The sequence below is a fragment of the Octopus bimaculoides genome, chromosome 5, assembly GCF_046866305.1.
Source record: "Octopus bimaculoides isolate indiv1 chromosome 5, ASM4686630v1, whole genome shotgun sequence".
In the NCBI taxonomy this organism is placed as follows: domain Eukaryota; kingdom Metazoa; phylum Mollusca; class Cephalopoda; order Octopoda; family Octopodidae; genus Octopus; species Octopus bimaculoides.
In genome coordinates, this window is record NC_142932.1 from 65,136,218 (window position 1) to 65,155,771 (window position 19,554).

Sequence of the window (19,554 nt, forward strand, 5' to 3'; positions counted from 1 at the left end):
AAGTCCTGGGGTCGATTTGCTCGACTAAAGGTGGTGCTCCAGCATGGCCACAGTCAAATGACTGAAATAAGTAAAAGAGTATGTGTTGTACAATAACCTCACAATCATTTTAGTTATCTAGCTTAGCTGAAAGTTGATGTTACAGAATGATTGCAATATCATTGTATTGTAGGTGGATGTAGAAAACTAATTCAATAATCACATTTATAACAGGTTTTTGTGTGGTTTACCTTTCCCCTAGTTTAACATCTACCTTTTACATGTTAAAAGGAGTGGGAGATTTTGCAAATTTGCATATTTTTAGAATGAGTTCTGTTTTTCCTATGCTTCATGCTTTTAGTTACTAAGTGAAAATGGAATATGTCTCTCTGCAGACAGACTTAAGTACACAGAAGTAATACAATTATCAGAAGTCCCACACAACATGTAGTAGCAACTTGTAAACCCATTACCATATTGGTCAATCATCCAACACCAACATTAAATATGCAAATATATAAAAATAAATGTAAAAAATAGTGAAAACATTAAATTAGTCCCATCTATAGACTGTCTATAACAATGTAGTCATCTATATACTACATAAATAAAATAGTAATCAGTAATTAGTGTGTCTACTAATCAATACAATACTCTTTGACTATATCAAATCATCAAAATAACAAAAATTTTAATTTAAAGTTAAAATCAACTCTGGTGCTTAAGACTAATTAAAATTAATTCATTCACTCATTTACTTGTGTTAGTAACATTACTGGAAATTCAACTAACAAACACTAGAAAGTTTACAAAGACAGAAAAGTATAAAATTCAATAACAAAATTATTCACTGTCAAAGCGTGTAGTACTTGCTTGTGGACTGACAATATTATATGACTACCCAATGAGTTTATAAAGACAGTCTCAAGCTGTATGTAGCATAGCTGATTAAATGATTTCTGGATACATAATTATATTTGCAAAGTAAAATACGTCATGAGTTTATGGTAAAAGATACTTAGTTTAGAAGCTATATTAAAATCTTAAAATAATTAGGACAGGTGTAATAGTAACCATTCTGACATCAATCCAACTGAGAGCATCACTGGTTTTATGATACAAAACTGCCCAGTATTCATATTGAAATTTGCACCTGTTATTGTCAGAAATTTTTATATTCCTATCACAGGCCTAGTGAGGGCAAATTTACTAACTCAATCTAATTAATTATTTTCAGAATTAATTGAAACACATGGACTGTTATTTCATTAAAAATATTACAATGAAATAATTTGTACAGAATAATTTGGACAAGTTTAACAAAAAGGATTTATCATTCAAGCACTATAAATATTCACATTAAATTAGGCAAACATAAATAAGCTTGTGTTTAGCTGACATTAAGAAAAGAAAAAGTGAACTTGAGAACAAATGCCATTGCTTATGATAGAGCAACTAACAATGATAATATATAATATTGATTATTTCACTATTCTATAAGATCTGATTAATAAAAATGTACTTATCAGGAAAGAGGAGATTCCATGAGGAAGAAATATGGAATATTGTCTTCGTGTATTTATTGAGATAATAGTGTAAAGCTCCACTTACTGAACAACTAGAACAATGCGAGATATATTTGATTGCAGAAAATATCTACTTCTGGAAGGTGTAAAAAATCAAGTATCGGAGAATATATAATAGTAAAAAGGAACCAAAAACATAAATTGAAAACATTATTTTAAAATATATATGTAACTTAAGAAATCAGTGGCTATCAAAAATCAATGGTAAAATAGATTTATAGAGAATCTTATACCTTAGCAGGTGATTTGTATTTAAAAAAAATAAATACTTACCAGAAGGCGGAACATGCACACAGCCCAAAATATTGCCAATTATAGTTTCCAAACTATATTGTAAATTTTCAATAAACACAGTATATATGATGCCAAGACAGTTCTGAAAAAGGAATTGAAAAATATCTTCTTTATCTTTTAAATAAAAGGAAGATGTGGAGTGGAATGGCACCAAAAACAAAAAATCTCTCATAAAAATTTGTTCAAGAAGAATGGATTTAATGGAATAATTTTTATACCAATCTGTTACCTTTAAAGCCTCAAAGTTATTCATTCGAGAAACAAGCAGGATGGTTTTAGGAGCAAACATCAATGAATGATGCACCAAGCCTGAACCATCTTGTTCTTCCTCTTCATCATCTGGTTTGGTGGGTGTCATGGCAACTGCTTCATTGAATGTCATGCATGCACAATAATGTCTGTCAGCATCAATGTCTGTCAACACAGCTGCAAAAAATGTGGGCTGCAATCTTTGTGTTGATAACTGCCATCCTGCTGGCTGACAAAACTGTAAAACAGTGATGAAACAAATTTAGATTAAATTAAAAATTATACAAAAGTTAATATTTATAAATGACAAATTATTACTTTTAGTAGCAAGCCACATTGGGCTGGACAGTGTTGTCTATCAAGATTTTGTCCAAAAGAACACACAGCTTGAACAATGTCTTACAGAAAACATTCCAACATGTAGACACTTTCTTAATTTACTAACTTCCCTTTCTATTTAATAAGTATCATAATTGTTTTAACATTCACTTTTCCATGCATCCATAGATCAGGTGAAGCGCTTTGAGACAGATATTCTATGGCTGGCTATCTCTTCCTATTGCCAGTCCTTACCTGTTTCCAAGCAAAGTATTAGCATCTCAAGTCCTTCAGATATGGACAGCTCAATGTGTGGACATATTTTCATGAAAACTTGCAGCATATGATGCCAATTTTGCATGAACTATGTCTTTGTTTACAAACAGCACATAAATGTCAAGACAAGGACACATGAGTACATGCACACACAACGGGCTTCCTATTCATCCACCAAATTCTCTCAGAAGATTTTAGTCAATCAGATATCATAGTAGAAGAGACTTCCTCAAAATGCTATGCAATGGAATTGAACCTGAAACCACAGGGTTGTGAAGCAAACTTTTTAATGACACAACCATGCCTCACCAATCACAATGAACACAATCCTCACACAGTATCTTTCACTGCTTCCTCATTTTCTAACAGTGTTAGTGTGTTTTGCATCATTAGATATTCAACATAAGTTTTTGTGGTGCTTCTATTCTGCTCTGTGGCACTTCTATTCAACCTAGTTTAAAATCAGGCTGAACAATAGTCTTTCAGTAAATCACCATCATTAACACCTCGCTTGCTACTGCCCTCAACACCCTCACACATCTACCATAACTCCTACCCTTGAGCCTCTTCTATATTTCTCTCCATCATTTACTACAATCACCTCAATCTTTCCCACTCGCCTGGTCCAAACCATTGTATCATTTCACCTATTCTCTCCACTCCTAATGTCACTCAAAGGCATGTCCCAACACACCTTTGCCATCATCTTTCCCACTATCATTGTCTTTATCTTACTCTCTAACTCACCCTCCTTTTTTTTCCAACTGGGGTATCCATGTATCTACCCTACACCAAGACACTTATCAATGAATTTCTATACCTTTAATCTAGTGGAAGCATGTAGCTTGGTGGTTAGGGTGTTGGACTCATGGTCGTAAGATTGTGGTTTCAATTCCTGGACCTGGTGACGTTTTGTGTTCTTGAACAAAACACTTTAATTCACGTTGCTCCAGTCCAATCAGTGGGCAAAAATGAGTAATCCTGTGACGCACCAGTGTCCCATCCAATATATACGCCATGGAAACCAGGAAACTGGCCCTTAGGAGTCAGTATGACTCGAGAAGGAAACTTCACCTTGTTTTTATACCTTTAATCTGACCGTCTGTCACAAATCCACACCCCATCAATATTAATTCCCTACTGCCAGTTGAGGGGTTTATGTCTTGCAACATACTTGGTAACCATGTTATTCATACATATAAATGTTTGAAACCTTTCACAACTGTTATTTTCTGATTCCAGAGAGAAAAGTATTAGTTTTGTAGTTTGGTAATAAGACAGGTGTGGAGGAATATAAGAGTAGTTCATGCCATGTGAAAAGGTGCCAAAGTAGGGTCAATAGTACCATTGATGACATAATCAGTATCCAGTAGCTAGCCACCAAAATTCTTTTGGTTTATTCCTCTTTTCCTCACCTATCCACCACAATTACTTCCTGATACTTCCTCCAGTGTTATATAATAGATTTTTATCAATATTTTTCTTTATTTTTACAGTTTATTGGTCTGTTATCTGAAGATGTAGAAGTTAGTTCCATTTTCCAATGAACAATTTCTGTTCTTAACATTAGAAAACATCCATCAACAAATATAGATGGCAAACAAGAATTTAGTTTTCTACATTAACACAGAGAGCACTGTTAGCAATAGGTAGTGGTCAGTAAAACTTAAAGAACAGCATTGAGATGATGTCTTCTCTATTTCCAGAGGTAATCATTAAGGAATCCACAGTTGGATATCTACCATCAGTCATGTATCTACATATGCATACACACAGAATCACTTCTGTATCCCTCTCTTTCACACACACACACACACACACACTTTCTTACACAGTCATTACAACACATACAGGGGCAAGCATGGCTGATTGGTTAAGAAATATGATTCCCAGCCACATGGTTTTGGGTTCAGTTTCACTACATGGCATCTCAGACAAATGTCTTCTACTATAAAGCCTTGTGAATGCATTTGGTAGACAGAAACTGAAAGAAGCCCATCATATGTGAGTGTATGTTTGTGTCAACTTGACATTAGCTGATAGTTGTAAATGACTGTCACTTTCATATAAGCTGTGTATTTCATATCCACCATTCTACAAAAACATGTCTGGCTATGGAAATAGGTGAGGGCTGGCAACTGGAAGGGCATCCATAAGTAGAAAATCTGCCTCAACAAATTCCATGGAGTATGGAAAAGTGGACATTAAAATGATGATGATGACACTGTCATTTCTATACAACACACATGCGCACGCGTACACACACACCAAATAGAGGAAGAATGAACATGGATACAAATTAAAAACAGAGGACTCCCAAGGCCTGCTGTCATTTGAGTAAGACTTTGCACAGTGAGTAGGAAGAGAACAGACAAAGAGCAAATACTGGGTCTGTAAAAGGTAAATGATGTCTGGATGAACTGATGTAGAATGAAGGGTTTAACTACACCAGAAATACTGCCTGTGGTTGCTAGTTGTATAAAAAGGTAAGAACATGAAGCCATTATCACTCTTGGTGTTACACTCAAAGAGAACAATCAAAATTTGTGTTACTGAAGTAAATTTATCTACTTTGGTACCATAAATAGCACTGAAAATGGAACCAAGCAGCTGGAAAAAGTGAAGATACCGTTCTTTAAGTTGGAAATGTTTTTTTTTTTTCATTTTTGTTGGGTATTTTTTTCTAGTTTATATTCCAACACAAATATATTGGAATATAAGCTATAAATAAAATGGTATGGAACTGCATAACAGTGAAATACAGACAATGATAAAATTGTGCTGCAACTGAAAATAAATAGGTTAAATATAAGTTATTTAACCTATTGAGACTTTCTTGAAGAGATCTGAATCAGTGGTCGTTGCACACATAGAAAACTTTAAAGAGAATACCTTTTATCTCTTATCTTGTTTCAGAAGCTAGCATCTAACTACACAGCCATGCTTGCGCTTACGAATAGTGATTTTTAAAAAACATTTTATCATTCAGATAACTAGTCTACCAAGGAGTAAAGAAGAATAAGATGTGGCTGGAAAGACAGTAGGTAGTGTCCATTTTTATATCCTGATTTGTCAATGAAATATTGATTAAATAAATACACACAATAATACATTTACTGTTTGTTGTCAGTAGACTTTTCCCAAAAGGCAAATACACATTCTATTTGTCTTTAGATGAGATAAATCTCTTCCTCTAACCAATTACTGTCACTTGATCTCTGTAGTTGTATTTCAGACATTTTTTTTTAATAGGCTAACGATCAAAAGAGGAAGGATGATGGCCACTGAAGAATGATAGTGGTTAGTTTGAACAATGTTTAGACTAGTGTCTGTGGTGAAATAGTCACTAGGAGTGGATTTGCAGAACCTTGCAATTCAAAGAAAGGATGGATCAAAGAGTTTAGTGTTTTAGATTGTGAGGCTCACTAGTGGGGTTGTAGAGACAAAGGTAACTATTTGAGAGAATCAGGAGTCAGTTGTAAAAATGAGAGAAGAAACAGAAGACATCTTGTGTTGCTGAGTTTATCATTGAAATTTGTTGAGATTTGTTGCTCATAATTCAATATTCTTCATTCATCAATTCATCACCCACTGTCTTTAGCCATCTTTCTTCACAAACTCATATGATACTGACTCTCAATATGAATAGTTTCCAAATATGGAGAAGGGTTTTTATTATAATACTCTTTTAAACTAATGACCCTCCCCGACATTTAATTAATGATTCAAACTATCTTCTAATAGAAAAGAGACTGCAATAAGGAAAACTATTTAAAATACAAATATTGATATTTCTAAATCTCTCTACAGGAGACTATGGCAGCGGTACTGGATATTAATAGTTATCGCCAAGCTAACATGGCAGTCTAGGAAAATAGGATGAATGCTGCTGTTGATTAGCTCCAAGAGGCCATCGCCACTAGCTAGCTATGTGACGCATGAACTTGTGTCCATTATAACTTTCGAACAGAGGAGGTTAGCAGCTTCCCCTTGCTGGTCTGGCATCTACAGTCTAGTTTCGGGGTAATTGCCCCTTATCAATGTAGAGTAGCCGAACCCAGCAGGCATCGCTGCTGACCATCTGAAGGATTATTTACCTAAATTCAGTGGAATACATCCACTGGTTTTCAAAAATAGAAATATTAATATTTCTAAATCTCTTTACAGGAGACTATGGCAGCGGTACTGGATATTAAAAGTTATCGCCAAGCTAACATGGCAGTCCAGGAAAATAGGACAAATGCTGCCGTTGATTAGCTCCAAGAGGCCATCGCCTCTAGCTAGCTATGTGGCACACGAACCTGTGTCCATTATAACCTTCAAACAGGGGAGGTCAGCAGCGATGCCTGCTGGGTTCGGCTACTTTACATTGATAAGGGACAATTACCCCAAAACTAGTCTGTAGATGCCAGACCAGCAAGGGGAAGCTGCTGACCTCCCCTGTTCGAAGGTTATAATGGACACAGGTTTGTGTGTCATATAGCTAGCTGAGGCAATGGCCTCTTGGAGCTAATCAATGGCAGCATTCATCCTATTTTCCTGGACTGACATGTTAGCTTGGCGATAACTATTAATATATTTAAAATACTTCATGTGAAATCTACAGGAATAAATAAATATATCTAAATTCCTGGTACAATATCAAAGTAACTTCCTGTATATGGCAAGTTATACAGCTTTTATATCATTATATCAAATATATTCAAGGTGCTTCACATTTTAGCCAGCATCTTTTAATTCTCCTCCAATTCTCTAAATTATGACCAGGCCTCAAGGTGTCACTATAACCGAAATGACTATTCCATTTCTACCATATAAACTACCAAACTATTGAGAAAGTTATTCAATTAGAATTTACAACATGTTCGAAGTTAAAAGTAAATTATAGCAATATTCTTAATTCTTAATGTGGAAAAATAATAAAAATAATAACCATGTCATTTAACAAATATATAACAAAGAGACAAAATATATATCAGTTAAGGAAAATCATGCTTAAGTGTTTAATTGGCACAAGTGTGGCTTATAGGTACAGGCGTGGCTGCATGGTTAGAAGTTTGCTTCTCAGCTACACGATTCTAGGTTCAGTCCCAGTATGTGGTACCTTGGGCAAATGCCTTCTATTATAGCCTCTGGCTGACCCAAAGCCTTGTGAGTGGATTTGATAGACAGAAACTGAAAGAGCCCATTGTATAATATATGTATATGTGTGTATATTTTTGTGTCTGTCCTCTACCACCACTTGACAATTAGTGTTGGTGCCTTTACATCCATGTAACTTAGTGGTTCAGCAAAAGAAACCAAGAGCAAGCTGAAACAAGTAAATGATAAAAGATAATGATTCCTTATAGCTTTTTAAGATAAATTCAAGATAAGTTAAAGTAGTTGTATGCTGTCAACTTAACGTGACAGTCCCATTAAGGGAATCATACTACTGCTAGTTAGCCCTAGGAAGCTGCACTGCTTCCTGTCAGCTTTGACACATTTCTTGTGTCCTTATGTTTACAAGGGGGAGACAAGTACCTCCACCCAGCCAAGTCTGCATCCAGGGACATGTTTCTGAGTTTTTGCTCATCATCAGCCTGGAGTAGCATGACTTGCAGGCTGAAGATGCCTGTCAAGCTCTCAGATTTAGAAATGTATCATTTCTAATTTTGTAATCAGTGAATGTGTTTCACTAGAATTATTATGTTTACGAGAGCTTGACAGGCATCTTCAGTCAGCAAGTCATGCTACTCCAGGCTGATGACAAGCAAAAACTCAGAAATATGTCCCTGGACGCAGGCTTAGCTGAGTGGAGGTGCTTGTCTCCCCCTCGTAAACATAAGGACACAGGAAATGTGTCAAGGCTGACAGGAAGCAGTGCAGCTTCCTAAGGCTAAATAGCAGTAGTATGATTCCCTTACTGGGACTGTCATGTTAAGTTGACAGCATGCAACTACTTTATAGTATCACTACTGCTTAAGTCTCTCTGAGAGATTTAGAAATGTATCATTTCTAATCAAGATAAATTGTCTTACGGAAAAACAAAACAGAAAAAGAAAAAAAACTAGATGCAGATAGACATCATAAGAGTGCAAAAGTTTTGTAGTTTGATTGGTTCGATTTTTCTAATATCCTTCATGATATTCCGAAAGGCATCTGTTAACTAGCAGTAACCTTAAGCATGTAACCAAATCTATCTGTAATGATAACTGTTAAAAAAATCATTTGTTACAATTAAAGAAATTTATAGACAGTTAACATCGTTACAGAAATTTACAGACAAATTTTTATCAACAGCATTGTTGGTAACTTCCTTGAAAAGATGATTATAATATTTTAAAGTATACTGTAAAGTTGTACAGTATAGTCATAACAAAGTAACCTTCACTGAAAACTAATACTAATATGAGCAGAGATAAACCTGTACTGGAATTTAGACCAAAAAGTTGCAGGAAAAGAACTGATACGATTTTATTTCAAAGGAGGGCAGAATTAAAACTTCCACAAACATTAGCAATGTTGCTGAAACTGAAGCACACAGAAAAATACTTTTATACAAATAGTTAAACTAGAATGCTGCATAAGCATATTTCTCAAATGCTACTGGCTATTTTACACAACCAACACTGCCTAGTTTGTTTACTGAACTTAATTAAACTATATGTCACTGATTGAAATGATAAAAGTACAGGATAAGTATTTCCTCATTTATCTCACATACAATATACTTCAAAGTGAAGTTAGAGAACAGCAGAAACAGCATGACTGAAAGACCTTAGATAATTTTTACAAAGAACATTGAAATGACAGGCTTACTTACTACCAAATAGGGAAGTTGACATTATGAACAAAAAAATATCAAGGAACAAGTTCTTAGTCATCATTATTTCATATGATATTGTTCATCAGTAACAGCAGTATTTCTGTTACATCTGTACATAAATCTGTATTTTAAAAAAATACATAGCCTTGCAGCAAAGTAATGTGAATACAATCAATAGTCAGTGCATTCTGAACAGCTGAGCATTGTGGGTGGTTCCTAGGACATTTTTGCAGTATGAGCAGAATCTTTAACTGATCACCAACCTGTGTAACATGACTGACAATTGAGTGTATCATGTTCAAGCAAATATTCATTCATATTAAGCCTGTTTCCCATGCTTGCAAATGTTATATGAGATACATCAACTAGACACTTTGTGGCACATCAACTACAGACATTGTATGCCTTACCTCTACCAATTACTTTCCTGTTTCATAGATTTTATGAACAAAACAAATGTGCAACTCACTTTGCTTCATCATACTTATAAATAGATCTCATACATTACTGATTACAACTAAATAAATTACTTTCTATCTAGTAATTAGCAATAAATATCCAATAATCATCAGACAATAGAAAGTGATAGAGAATATTTCAAATTTTTAGTGAAATCGCAGAAAAGGGAGCTGAAATGAGCATAAAGGATGAGTGGGGAACCCAAATGTTCCATGAATTTGTGGAACCCAAAATCAATAAACACAGGAACCAAAATATTGTTTCCAACTTGCATTCAACCTGCAAACATAATTCTTTCTAATTGGTACACTAACAAACTAAACAAATATTCATTCATAGATGATAAATAAACTATGGACTCATAAACTAGAAAGGTTTGGAGATAAAATTAAACAACATGGATTGAGAGCTAAGATATAAAGCAATCAGGAATCTGAAATAAATCTGCATTCTTAAACTGAAAATAAAGCCAGTACTTATGGATTTAAAGAAAACAAATCTTCAAATCAAGAATAAAGGTGGAATGTAAATATCCACAAATAAGCTAAGGCTATGAAGTGAAGACATGGTTCACAGCTAAATATAAAACAAGATGAACAACCAAAGTTACACATAATGCATACGTGATATTATTGGTAAGGAAAAAGTCTGGAATTGTGAACCTAATGTAAAATGAAATAAATGAGCAAAAATTTCTAAAACAGATATATATTACAAAGAAAAGACAAAATTTAATTATGAAATTAATCTCAATTCTTTCTAGTATCGAGCAAGGTCTAGAATCAAATTGCCATGACAAATCTTTCATTAAAACTAAACAAATATTAACAGTAATACTTAGGCGGAAACTTCCATTTTACTTTATATATTTTTTATTGATTTGATCTAAAGTGGAGAAGGGGCTAAATCACTGGCCTTCAGGGATGTTGCAAGACTGGAGAAAGGTATTGTGTCACAAGCCTTCACAAGTCTTACAAGATCAACGAGATCTATAGGGTTGACACAGTTCTTGAACAAGTGAAATTCAGCAAGTGTAGGAGAGAATTCCAGAAGAGGAACTGGCCATAGGGATTAGTGTAAAGTTAAGGAGGAGAGACAATATTGGTGATGAGAAGAAAGATAAAGGAGTCCACAATCTTGCATTAGGGAAGAGGCTGATATAGTGCAGATAGTAGAAAAATAGTAGAAAAACTAGGAAAGAAGACAGCATGTCTGTGACAGAAGCTAGATGTGTTTCTAACTCTTTGGCCCTTTTTATGTGATCTAGTATGTCTACATGTTTAGTAGCAGGACCATTGTCACAGATGTAAATTCAGTGAGAGCACAATATGCAGATAGCACTTTCAGAACTCAGTATTACTGTCAAGGGCAGATCTTTATGAGAACTTCATATTGTCAGAGATCCTGATCCTTTGTCATCTCCTCCATCAGGCTCAGGATCCAGAGATCAGCCTTAACTACTTCATCAATGTCTTCCTCTTCCACAAGTTTCAGCCACATTTAGCAATGATGTGTATGGAGGAGGGTGTCCTCATCCATACACATCATGCGTCCGTACCAGAACAGTATTTTTTCTTGCATATATCTGATTCCTCATATGCCCAGTTTTTCATTCACCACTTTTGTACTAATCCTTTCATAGATACACAACTCATATTGCACAACCAACAGAGCAAGCTTGCTTCATTTCTTTCCAGTCTTCACAAGTCCTCCACATTCAAGGCCCATGTCTCACTATTGTATAGAACTGCAGTTCTAATACAGTCTGCCCTTCACTCCCAGGGAAAAGATCTTTCTTGTCAGCCATGATAGTAGCTCTCTGAGCTTTTTCCAACCAGCCACTTCCCTTGCTAATTACATTGCCTAGGCAACAAAAGCTACCAACTATTTCTAATGAGTCATCTCGGCATTTAAGCAACTCAGTTTCTGGTGTGCTCATACAAACTGCTCCAGTGTATCTACCACATATGAAACTTAGATTTTTGGAGATGCCAGAACATCTTGTGTATCCAATGCTTATATTGAGTACACCATATGGCGTTTATACTTACTGCTTTTCTGCATATCAAGGAAGGCTTTTTTTCTGGAGGTAGCCAAGTCTTGTCTACTTTCTTACTTATTAAAATTTTCATCTTTGCTAGGTACATCTGCTCTTGTCAAACCAGAGGCATGATAATATATATCTTCTTTTTTCTTCTATTTGTTTCGGTCATTTGACTGCAGGCAATCTGAGGCACCACCTTGAAGGGATTTTAGTTGAACAAATCAACCCTAGGACTTACTGTTTTAAAACCTGATACTTATTCTATCGGACTCTTTTGCCAAACCACTAATTGATGGGGATGTAAACACAGCAACACAAACTGTCAAGCAGTGGTGGGGGACAAATAAAGACACACATACACACAACAAGCTTCTTTCAGTTTCCATCTACCAAACCCACTCACGGGGATTTGGTTAGCCCAAGGCTATAAGGTGCCATGCAGTGAGACTGAACCCAGAATCATGTGGTTATGAAGCAACTTTTTACACACAGACATGCACACATAATACACACACACATTATATGTGTGTAGCTATGCAATACAGGATTTTAATGTCCACTTTTCCATGCTTGCACAGTCAGCTGGAATTTGTTGAAGCAGATTTTCTACAGTTGGATGTTCTTCCAATCATCAACCCTTTCCTGTTTTCAGACAAGGTAATATTTTCCATTGGACATAGCTGTCCAATGGAAAATTTTGATGGAGAATTGTAAACAAACAAAAGCACTTGTATAGCAGTGACACTCATTTACAATTATCACACAATGCCAGGATAAGGAGATACCTGCATGCAAAAACACATACATGAGTTTCTTTCAGCTTCAGTCAATCAAATCACACACAAGGCTATGGTTGGCATAGTGATGCCTTAATGGTACAGCCATGTACATACATTATCACAGACACACACACACACACATATATATATATATATATATATATACACACACACACATACATATATATATATATACACACACACACATATATATATATATATATATATATATATATATATATATATATATATATATACCTGTATGTATATATGCATATACTCATTTATTATTTGTTTTTACATGACCAAACGCTAGTATCATCACTGTTGTAAGTAGTTATTTCAACTTTATATTTTCTGACGCGACTATCTCTTTCTCTATCACTTTTTCCCCCTCTCGTTCTTCCTTCTGTTACTACTATATCTCTCTCTTTCCCCCATCGTACTTCCTTCTGTTACTACTATATTCCTCTCTTCCTCTCTTTCTCTCGTTGCTCACCTATTCTTCTACTTCCTCCCTCCCTTACCCCTGCATGGTCACATATTTCCGGTCACTAATCCTTTTCTTCCTTGGCTATCGCCGAGCAAACACGCGAACTTACTTCGTCCCCACTTTCAAGTTCGTGCCTCACAGCGTACATATATACATAATTTTTCACGTCTGGCCGCATAGCCTTTTCCGTTTGTTTTCCTGTCTTGTTTTCTTTTCCGTTGTTTTCCTGTCTTGTTTTTTGTCCGCCACTACGTTCCTCCATGGCACAGGTTTAATTTGTGTATACAAATTTAATTTGCAGTCCATGGGAAGAGCCGTTTTAACGATGCGTCCTGCCCAACTCTTCGAAACGCCGCTGTTAAAACGGGGGTAGCTGATGAAGGAAAATGTTCTCTATGTGGCTTGTGTATGTTCTGTACTCTGGTTATTATTATTTTCTTGTCTACATTTTGTTTGCAATGTCCTGTACCCAGATATGCACCTATATATACAGGTAGACGTAGGTATGCACATTCCTGTACGTATATATGCATATACTCATTTATTATTTGTTTTTACATGACCAAACGCTAGTATCATCACTGTTGTAAGTAGTTATTTCAACTTAATATTTTCTGACGTGACTCTATCTCTTTCTCTATCACTTTTTCCCCCTCTCGTTCTTCCTTCTGTTACTACTATATCTCTCTCTTTCCCCCTTCGTACTTCCTTCTGTTACTACTATATTCCTCTCTTCCTCTCTTTCTCTCGTTGCTCACCTATTCTTCTACTTCCTCCATTTGTTTCTCCCTCTACCACTCTCTCTCTCTCTCCCTTACCCCTGCATGGTCACATGCTTTCAGTCACTAATCCTTTTCTTCCTTGGCTATCGCTGAGCAAACACGCGAACTTAATTCATCCCCACTTTCAAGTTCATGCCTCACAGCGTTCATATACACATAATTTTTCACGTCTGGCCGCATAGCACCTATATATACAGGTAGACGTAGGTATGCACATACCTGTATGTATATATGCATATACTCATTTATTATTTATTTATATGTATATATATATATATATATATATATATATATACATACACATATATATATACTCTTCGAAATGCCTGTGTTAGAATGGGGGTAGCTGATGAAGGAAAATGTTCTTTATGTGGCCTGTGTGTGTTCTGTAATCTGGTTATTATTATTCTTTTGTCTACGTTTTGTTTGCAATGTCCTATACCCAGATATGCACCTATATATGCAGGTAGACGTAGGTATGCACATACCTGTATGCATATATGCATATACTCATTTATTATTTGTTTTATAATATATATATATATATATATATATATATATATAATTATATGTATTTCTTCTATCTTAATGAATAAAAATTCTTCGGATAGAATAAATGGGTTACTAGAAACCAATGTAGCAAAGAACACAAAATAACTTTGGTGTTGTTCCTGTTTTTAAGGCAGGAACTCCTTGAAATTTTGGGTATTTGAGTATATTTAAAAATTTAAGGAATGGAGAAAACGCATGTTATAATTGCATACTTTATTCCTACATATGTTTCAAAGGATTACAACCTATGTGATCCATAGGGATTTGTGATATTAAAATTGTAACCTTCTCATCAGGGAAAGCATGGGAATCATCTTAAACGTAAGACATTATGACCGATTATGAAAACAATAGATGGATAAGGTTATGACGGGATTCATTTGAAAAAAACCGTTAGAGAACCGTTTTTTTTCAGATGAATCATGTCATAACCTTATCCATCTATTGTTTTCATAATCGGTCATAATGTCTTACGTTTAAGATGATTCCCATGCTTTCCCTGATGAGAAGGTTACAATTTTAATATCACAGATCCCTATGAATCACATAGGTTGTAATCCTTTGAAACATATGTAGGAATAAAGTATGCAATTATAACATGCGTTTTCTCCATTCCTTAAATTTATATATATATATATACTAGCAGTATAACCCGACCTTGTCCGGGTGTGACTTATTATGCCATCTATGATAAGTCTTGCTAGGTGAAAATCAACTAAAAAAGAAAGCCTTACAACGAAAAAACCCTTATGATGTAAATATGTTCATAATTTAAAACACAATGAAATTAATAAGGAAAGTCTGAAGGCTGTTTTGTGTAACATTATTAAGCGTACGTAAATTTCATCCGTCTAATTGGCTATACAAATGCTTGTGCAAAACAACTTTTTGTGCTACCCTGATTATACATAGCAGGGTAATCCCTTTTCGCAGGAGCTAGGACGGCAATTTCTGATGAAGCAATTGCTGGCAATCTGTTGCTACACAGTTCTGCCAGAATTCTATCAGATTGGGCAGTATATGTTGATGCACCATATTGCATTATGTTCAAGGTAGCATCTGGAATGTAGTGAATTGCTGCAGTCTGTTGCTGTCTTTTTAAATCGGTTGCTTTCTTTCCCCAACAAACTCTCTTCTTTGGAGGCATAATTTATGTATATATTAAACAGAACAACAAAAGTTATAACAGATGGCAGTGTCGGTAGTTTTCACATTTTGGTAATTTTTCAGATTAATACCCGCATGATTACCTAACCCTAAAACTCTAAACCTAACCCTAATCCTAACCTTAACCCTAACCCTAAAACCCTAACTCTGAGAGAAAATATATACTAAAAATAAGATAAATATATACTAAAAATAAGATAAATATATATATAGGGGAAAAAAAAAGCAGAGGTCAGCAATGCCTGTGCTGAGTTTTTGGTCGAATGAGGCTTGCACAACACGTCATAGACCCTCTCCACTTTATTGACATTATCCAGAGACAAGCTGAAGCAAGATGTCTGGTGCCAATATGAGTTGCAGGCTCAGGGATGTGGGAGCGCCGTGATCTCTAGCACAAACCAGAGATCCCCAAAATGTCCAATGCCATTCCCTGTATATATTTGGTTTTATATCAGAGTGACCTTCTCCTAGAGACATGCTTCAACAAAAGCTGAGGGGCACCTCACTCCCAGTGGTCTTTCAGCACGCCGGACACCATCCCGGAATTTCTGCATACCCGTGCTATTGCTAGATAGCCGTTGAGCCTGCACTAGGTTCATCCGAGCTATCTATACATATATACACCCATACACACACACACATACACATGCACACAAACACACACATTAGTCATTTGTTTTCTTATCCAAAACTACGACAAAAGTACTGAATGGATCTTTATGAAATTTGGAAATTACATTCTATGCATAACAGCCATAACCCCCATGAAAATTCATATATTTTTGATGTTGATGAAATTTTAACCATACATATTACACACAAATAAAGTAATATTTCTAAAATTTCTTCTTCTTAGAACTTACAAAGACCCCTTCATGGGGACTTCACACCCATAATTTAGTCATTTTTCCTAAGCAAAGACGAATACAGTTGTACTATTGGAAGCTATAGGGTCACCCGAACATAACAGATGAGCATTATTTGTAATTCAACAGTACAACAGCGTAACACTATCCTTTCAGATATACTTACATTGTGGTTTCTGCAATGTGGTGTATAAATTGTCAAGTAAACGAGACACATCTTTGCCTCCACTGATTCACTTGCAAAGTGTTGAGTAAAATTATTTCGTTGCAGACCTCCTTTGATTCTTTTCATTATCACTGCGACACACATAGTCCCCAGTTGGTAACACTGATTTCAAGGCCTTCCCAGATGAGTGACTGGTTGTTCTGAGACATTTATCAATTATAAATTTTTTCTGCACAGTTACCTATCGGTATAGTGGTCATTTGCAAACTCCAGAGGCGACACTTTCATTTCCCTTTACTCCAAGCGTCACACGTTATTTCAATTGGGTCATGCCCTTACAATTGCTATAGATCCGTAATGCATCTTACAGCTGTGCCTGTCACCTGTATGGTGAGGAATCCTACATTGGGGAGTAGTAACGACTAGGCTAGGGTAGCTGACTGATTATCATGATCATTCGTTTTTGGCTTTCCTGTAGCTTTGCTCTCTTTTACAAACCCAGTGAACATACATATATTTCCTATTTCAAAGAAATTCAAACAATACATATTAGACCCAAGTTAAAAAGATTCCCAACATTTCAACTTCTCTGGTTGACATTAATAACCCCCACCCCCAATAGGAGCCTTAACTCCCACATTTTTCAGCTCCATGAGATCCATTTTTCAGGAGCAAAATCCTTTTTACAGGGTCCATAACACTGGAATTTTGGAATGTGCGCATAAATATCAGATATATAAGATAACAATGTGTGTCTGTGTGAATCCCTAAAACTCAAGAACTACACAACCAATTTCATTCCAAATTAACACATGTAGTGTCTTAGGCCAAAACAATTTTTAACTTCTTGTATAGTTCGAGCCCACAGCAATATCATATCTCCTCCATTATTTCAGTATTACATGTCAAAAGTGAAACAATAACATCACTCTACTGTAATGTCAGATACTTTCATTTTAACACTGAAACTATTCCACTATTTCAGTATTGCCTGTCAAAAGTGAAACAATAACATGTCGCTACTGTAATTTCAAATATTTTCACTTTAATACTTTCAATTTCATACTGAAACTATTAAAGTGAGACTATACTCTCACATATATACAGGCATACTATAAGACCCAAGTTAAAAACATTCCCAACAATTCAACTTCTCTGGTTGACATTAACACACGCACCCCCAATAGGGGCCTTCATTCCCACATTTTAGAGCTCCATGGGCTCCATTTTTCAGGAGCAAAATCCTTTTTACAGGTTCCAGAAGACTGAAATTTTGGAATATGTGCATAAAGATCAATAGTATGGGATACATGTCTCATGATTAGAATTTTTTTAGGGTGTGTAAAGAGGGAAAGAACCCTCGTGCAATTTTCATGAAATTCGAATCATATATTCCAGTTCCTTACAGAAAATAAAACAGAAAAGTCTCATTCCTCAATTGCATGTAACATGGGCAACGCCGGATATCTCTGTTAGTATATATATATATTTATTTATTTCAACACAAGAGAAATTACCTATAACAGTTACCTGTTATAGGTAATTTCTCTTGTGTTTAAATGTACACTATTTTATATTGAATAATATGTCATCTATTAACTTTTTATACATTCTAGGCTACTGGTAGTGAAATTTGTAAAAATTTGCTACCCAATATATATATAACTCTGTAAACAAACAGGAAACAACTTCTATCTCATTCCAGGGTGAAAAACTAGAGGTAGTGGATAGCTTCTGCTATCTGGGCGACCAAGTTAGTAGTGGGGGTGGGTGCGCTGAAAGTGTAGCTGCTAGAATAAGAATAGCCTGGGCAAAGTTTAGAGAGCTCTTACCCCTGCTGGCGACAAAGGGACTCTCACTCAGAGTAAAAGGCAGACTGTATGACGCATGCGTACAAACAACCATGCTACATGGCAGTGAAACATGGGCTGTAACTGCTGAGGACATACGTAAGCTCGCAAGGAATGAAGCCAGTATGCTCCGTTGGCTGTGTAATGTCAATGTGAATACCCGTCAGAGTGTAAGTATCTTGAGAGAAAAGCTGAACATTAGAAGCATCAGTTGTGGCGTGCAAGAGAGACGATTGCGCTGGTATGGACATGTGGTGAGAATGGATGAGGATAGCTGCGTGAAAAAGTGCCACACCCTAACAGTTGAGGGAACCCGTGGAAGAGGTAGGCCCAGGAAGACCTGGGCTGAGGTGGTGAGGCAAGACCTTCGTACATTGGGCCTCACCGAGGCGATGACTACTGACCGAGACCTTTGGAAATGTGCTGTGCGTGAGAAGACCCGGCAAGCCAAGTAAGATCGTTGCCAGTGCCCCTGGACTGGTTCTTGTGTGGGTGGCACATGAGATGCACCATTTTGAGCGTGGCTGTTGCCAGTACCGCCTGACTGGCTCCCGTAGGATTTTCGAGCGAGATCGTTGCCAGTGCCCATGGACTGGCTTGTGCGGGTGGCACATAAAAGACACCATTTCGAGCGTGGCCGTTTTCGTGCGGGTGACACGTAAAAGCACCCACTACACTCTCTGAGTGGTTGGCATTAGGAAGGGCATCCAGCTGTAGAAACTCTGCCAAATCAGACTGGAGCCTGGTGTTGCCATCCGGTTTCACCAGTCCTCAGTCAAATCGTCCAACCCATGCTAGCATGGAAAGCGGACGTTAAACGATGATGATGATGATGATGATGATATATATATATATATATATATATATATATATATATATGTATATC

General features: G+C 36.1%; 1 protein-coding gene and 1 long non-coding RNA gene across 2 annotated transcripts in view; one reads left to right on the forward strand and one right to left on the reverse strand.

The window, feature by feature from the left end:
- The window catches only part of LOC149135568 (uncharacterized), a 440,654-nt gene that overhangs the window by 181,373 nt on the left and 239,727 nt on the right, over nucleotides 1-19,554 (forward strand). The gene's annotated exons all lie outside the window — the stretch shown is intronic.
- The window catches only part of LOC149135569 (myotubularin-related protein 13-like), a 223,748-nt gene that overhangs the window by 179,096 nt on the left and 25,098 nt on the right, over nucleotides 1-19,554 (reverse strand). The window contains exons 3-4 of the mRNA XM_089351883.1: nucleotides 2,089-2,346; nucleotides 1,839-1,941 (exon numbers count right to left, since the gene is read on the reverse strand). Of these exons, the coding sequence (XP_089208009.1) occupies nucleotides 1,839-1,941; nucleotides 2,089-2,241 (256 nt within the window). The 5' untranslated portion in view covers nucleotides 2,242-2,346. The remainder of the gene's footprint in view (nucleotides 1-1,838; nucleotides 1,942-2,088; nucleotides 2,347-19,554) is intronic.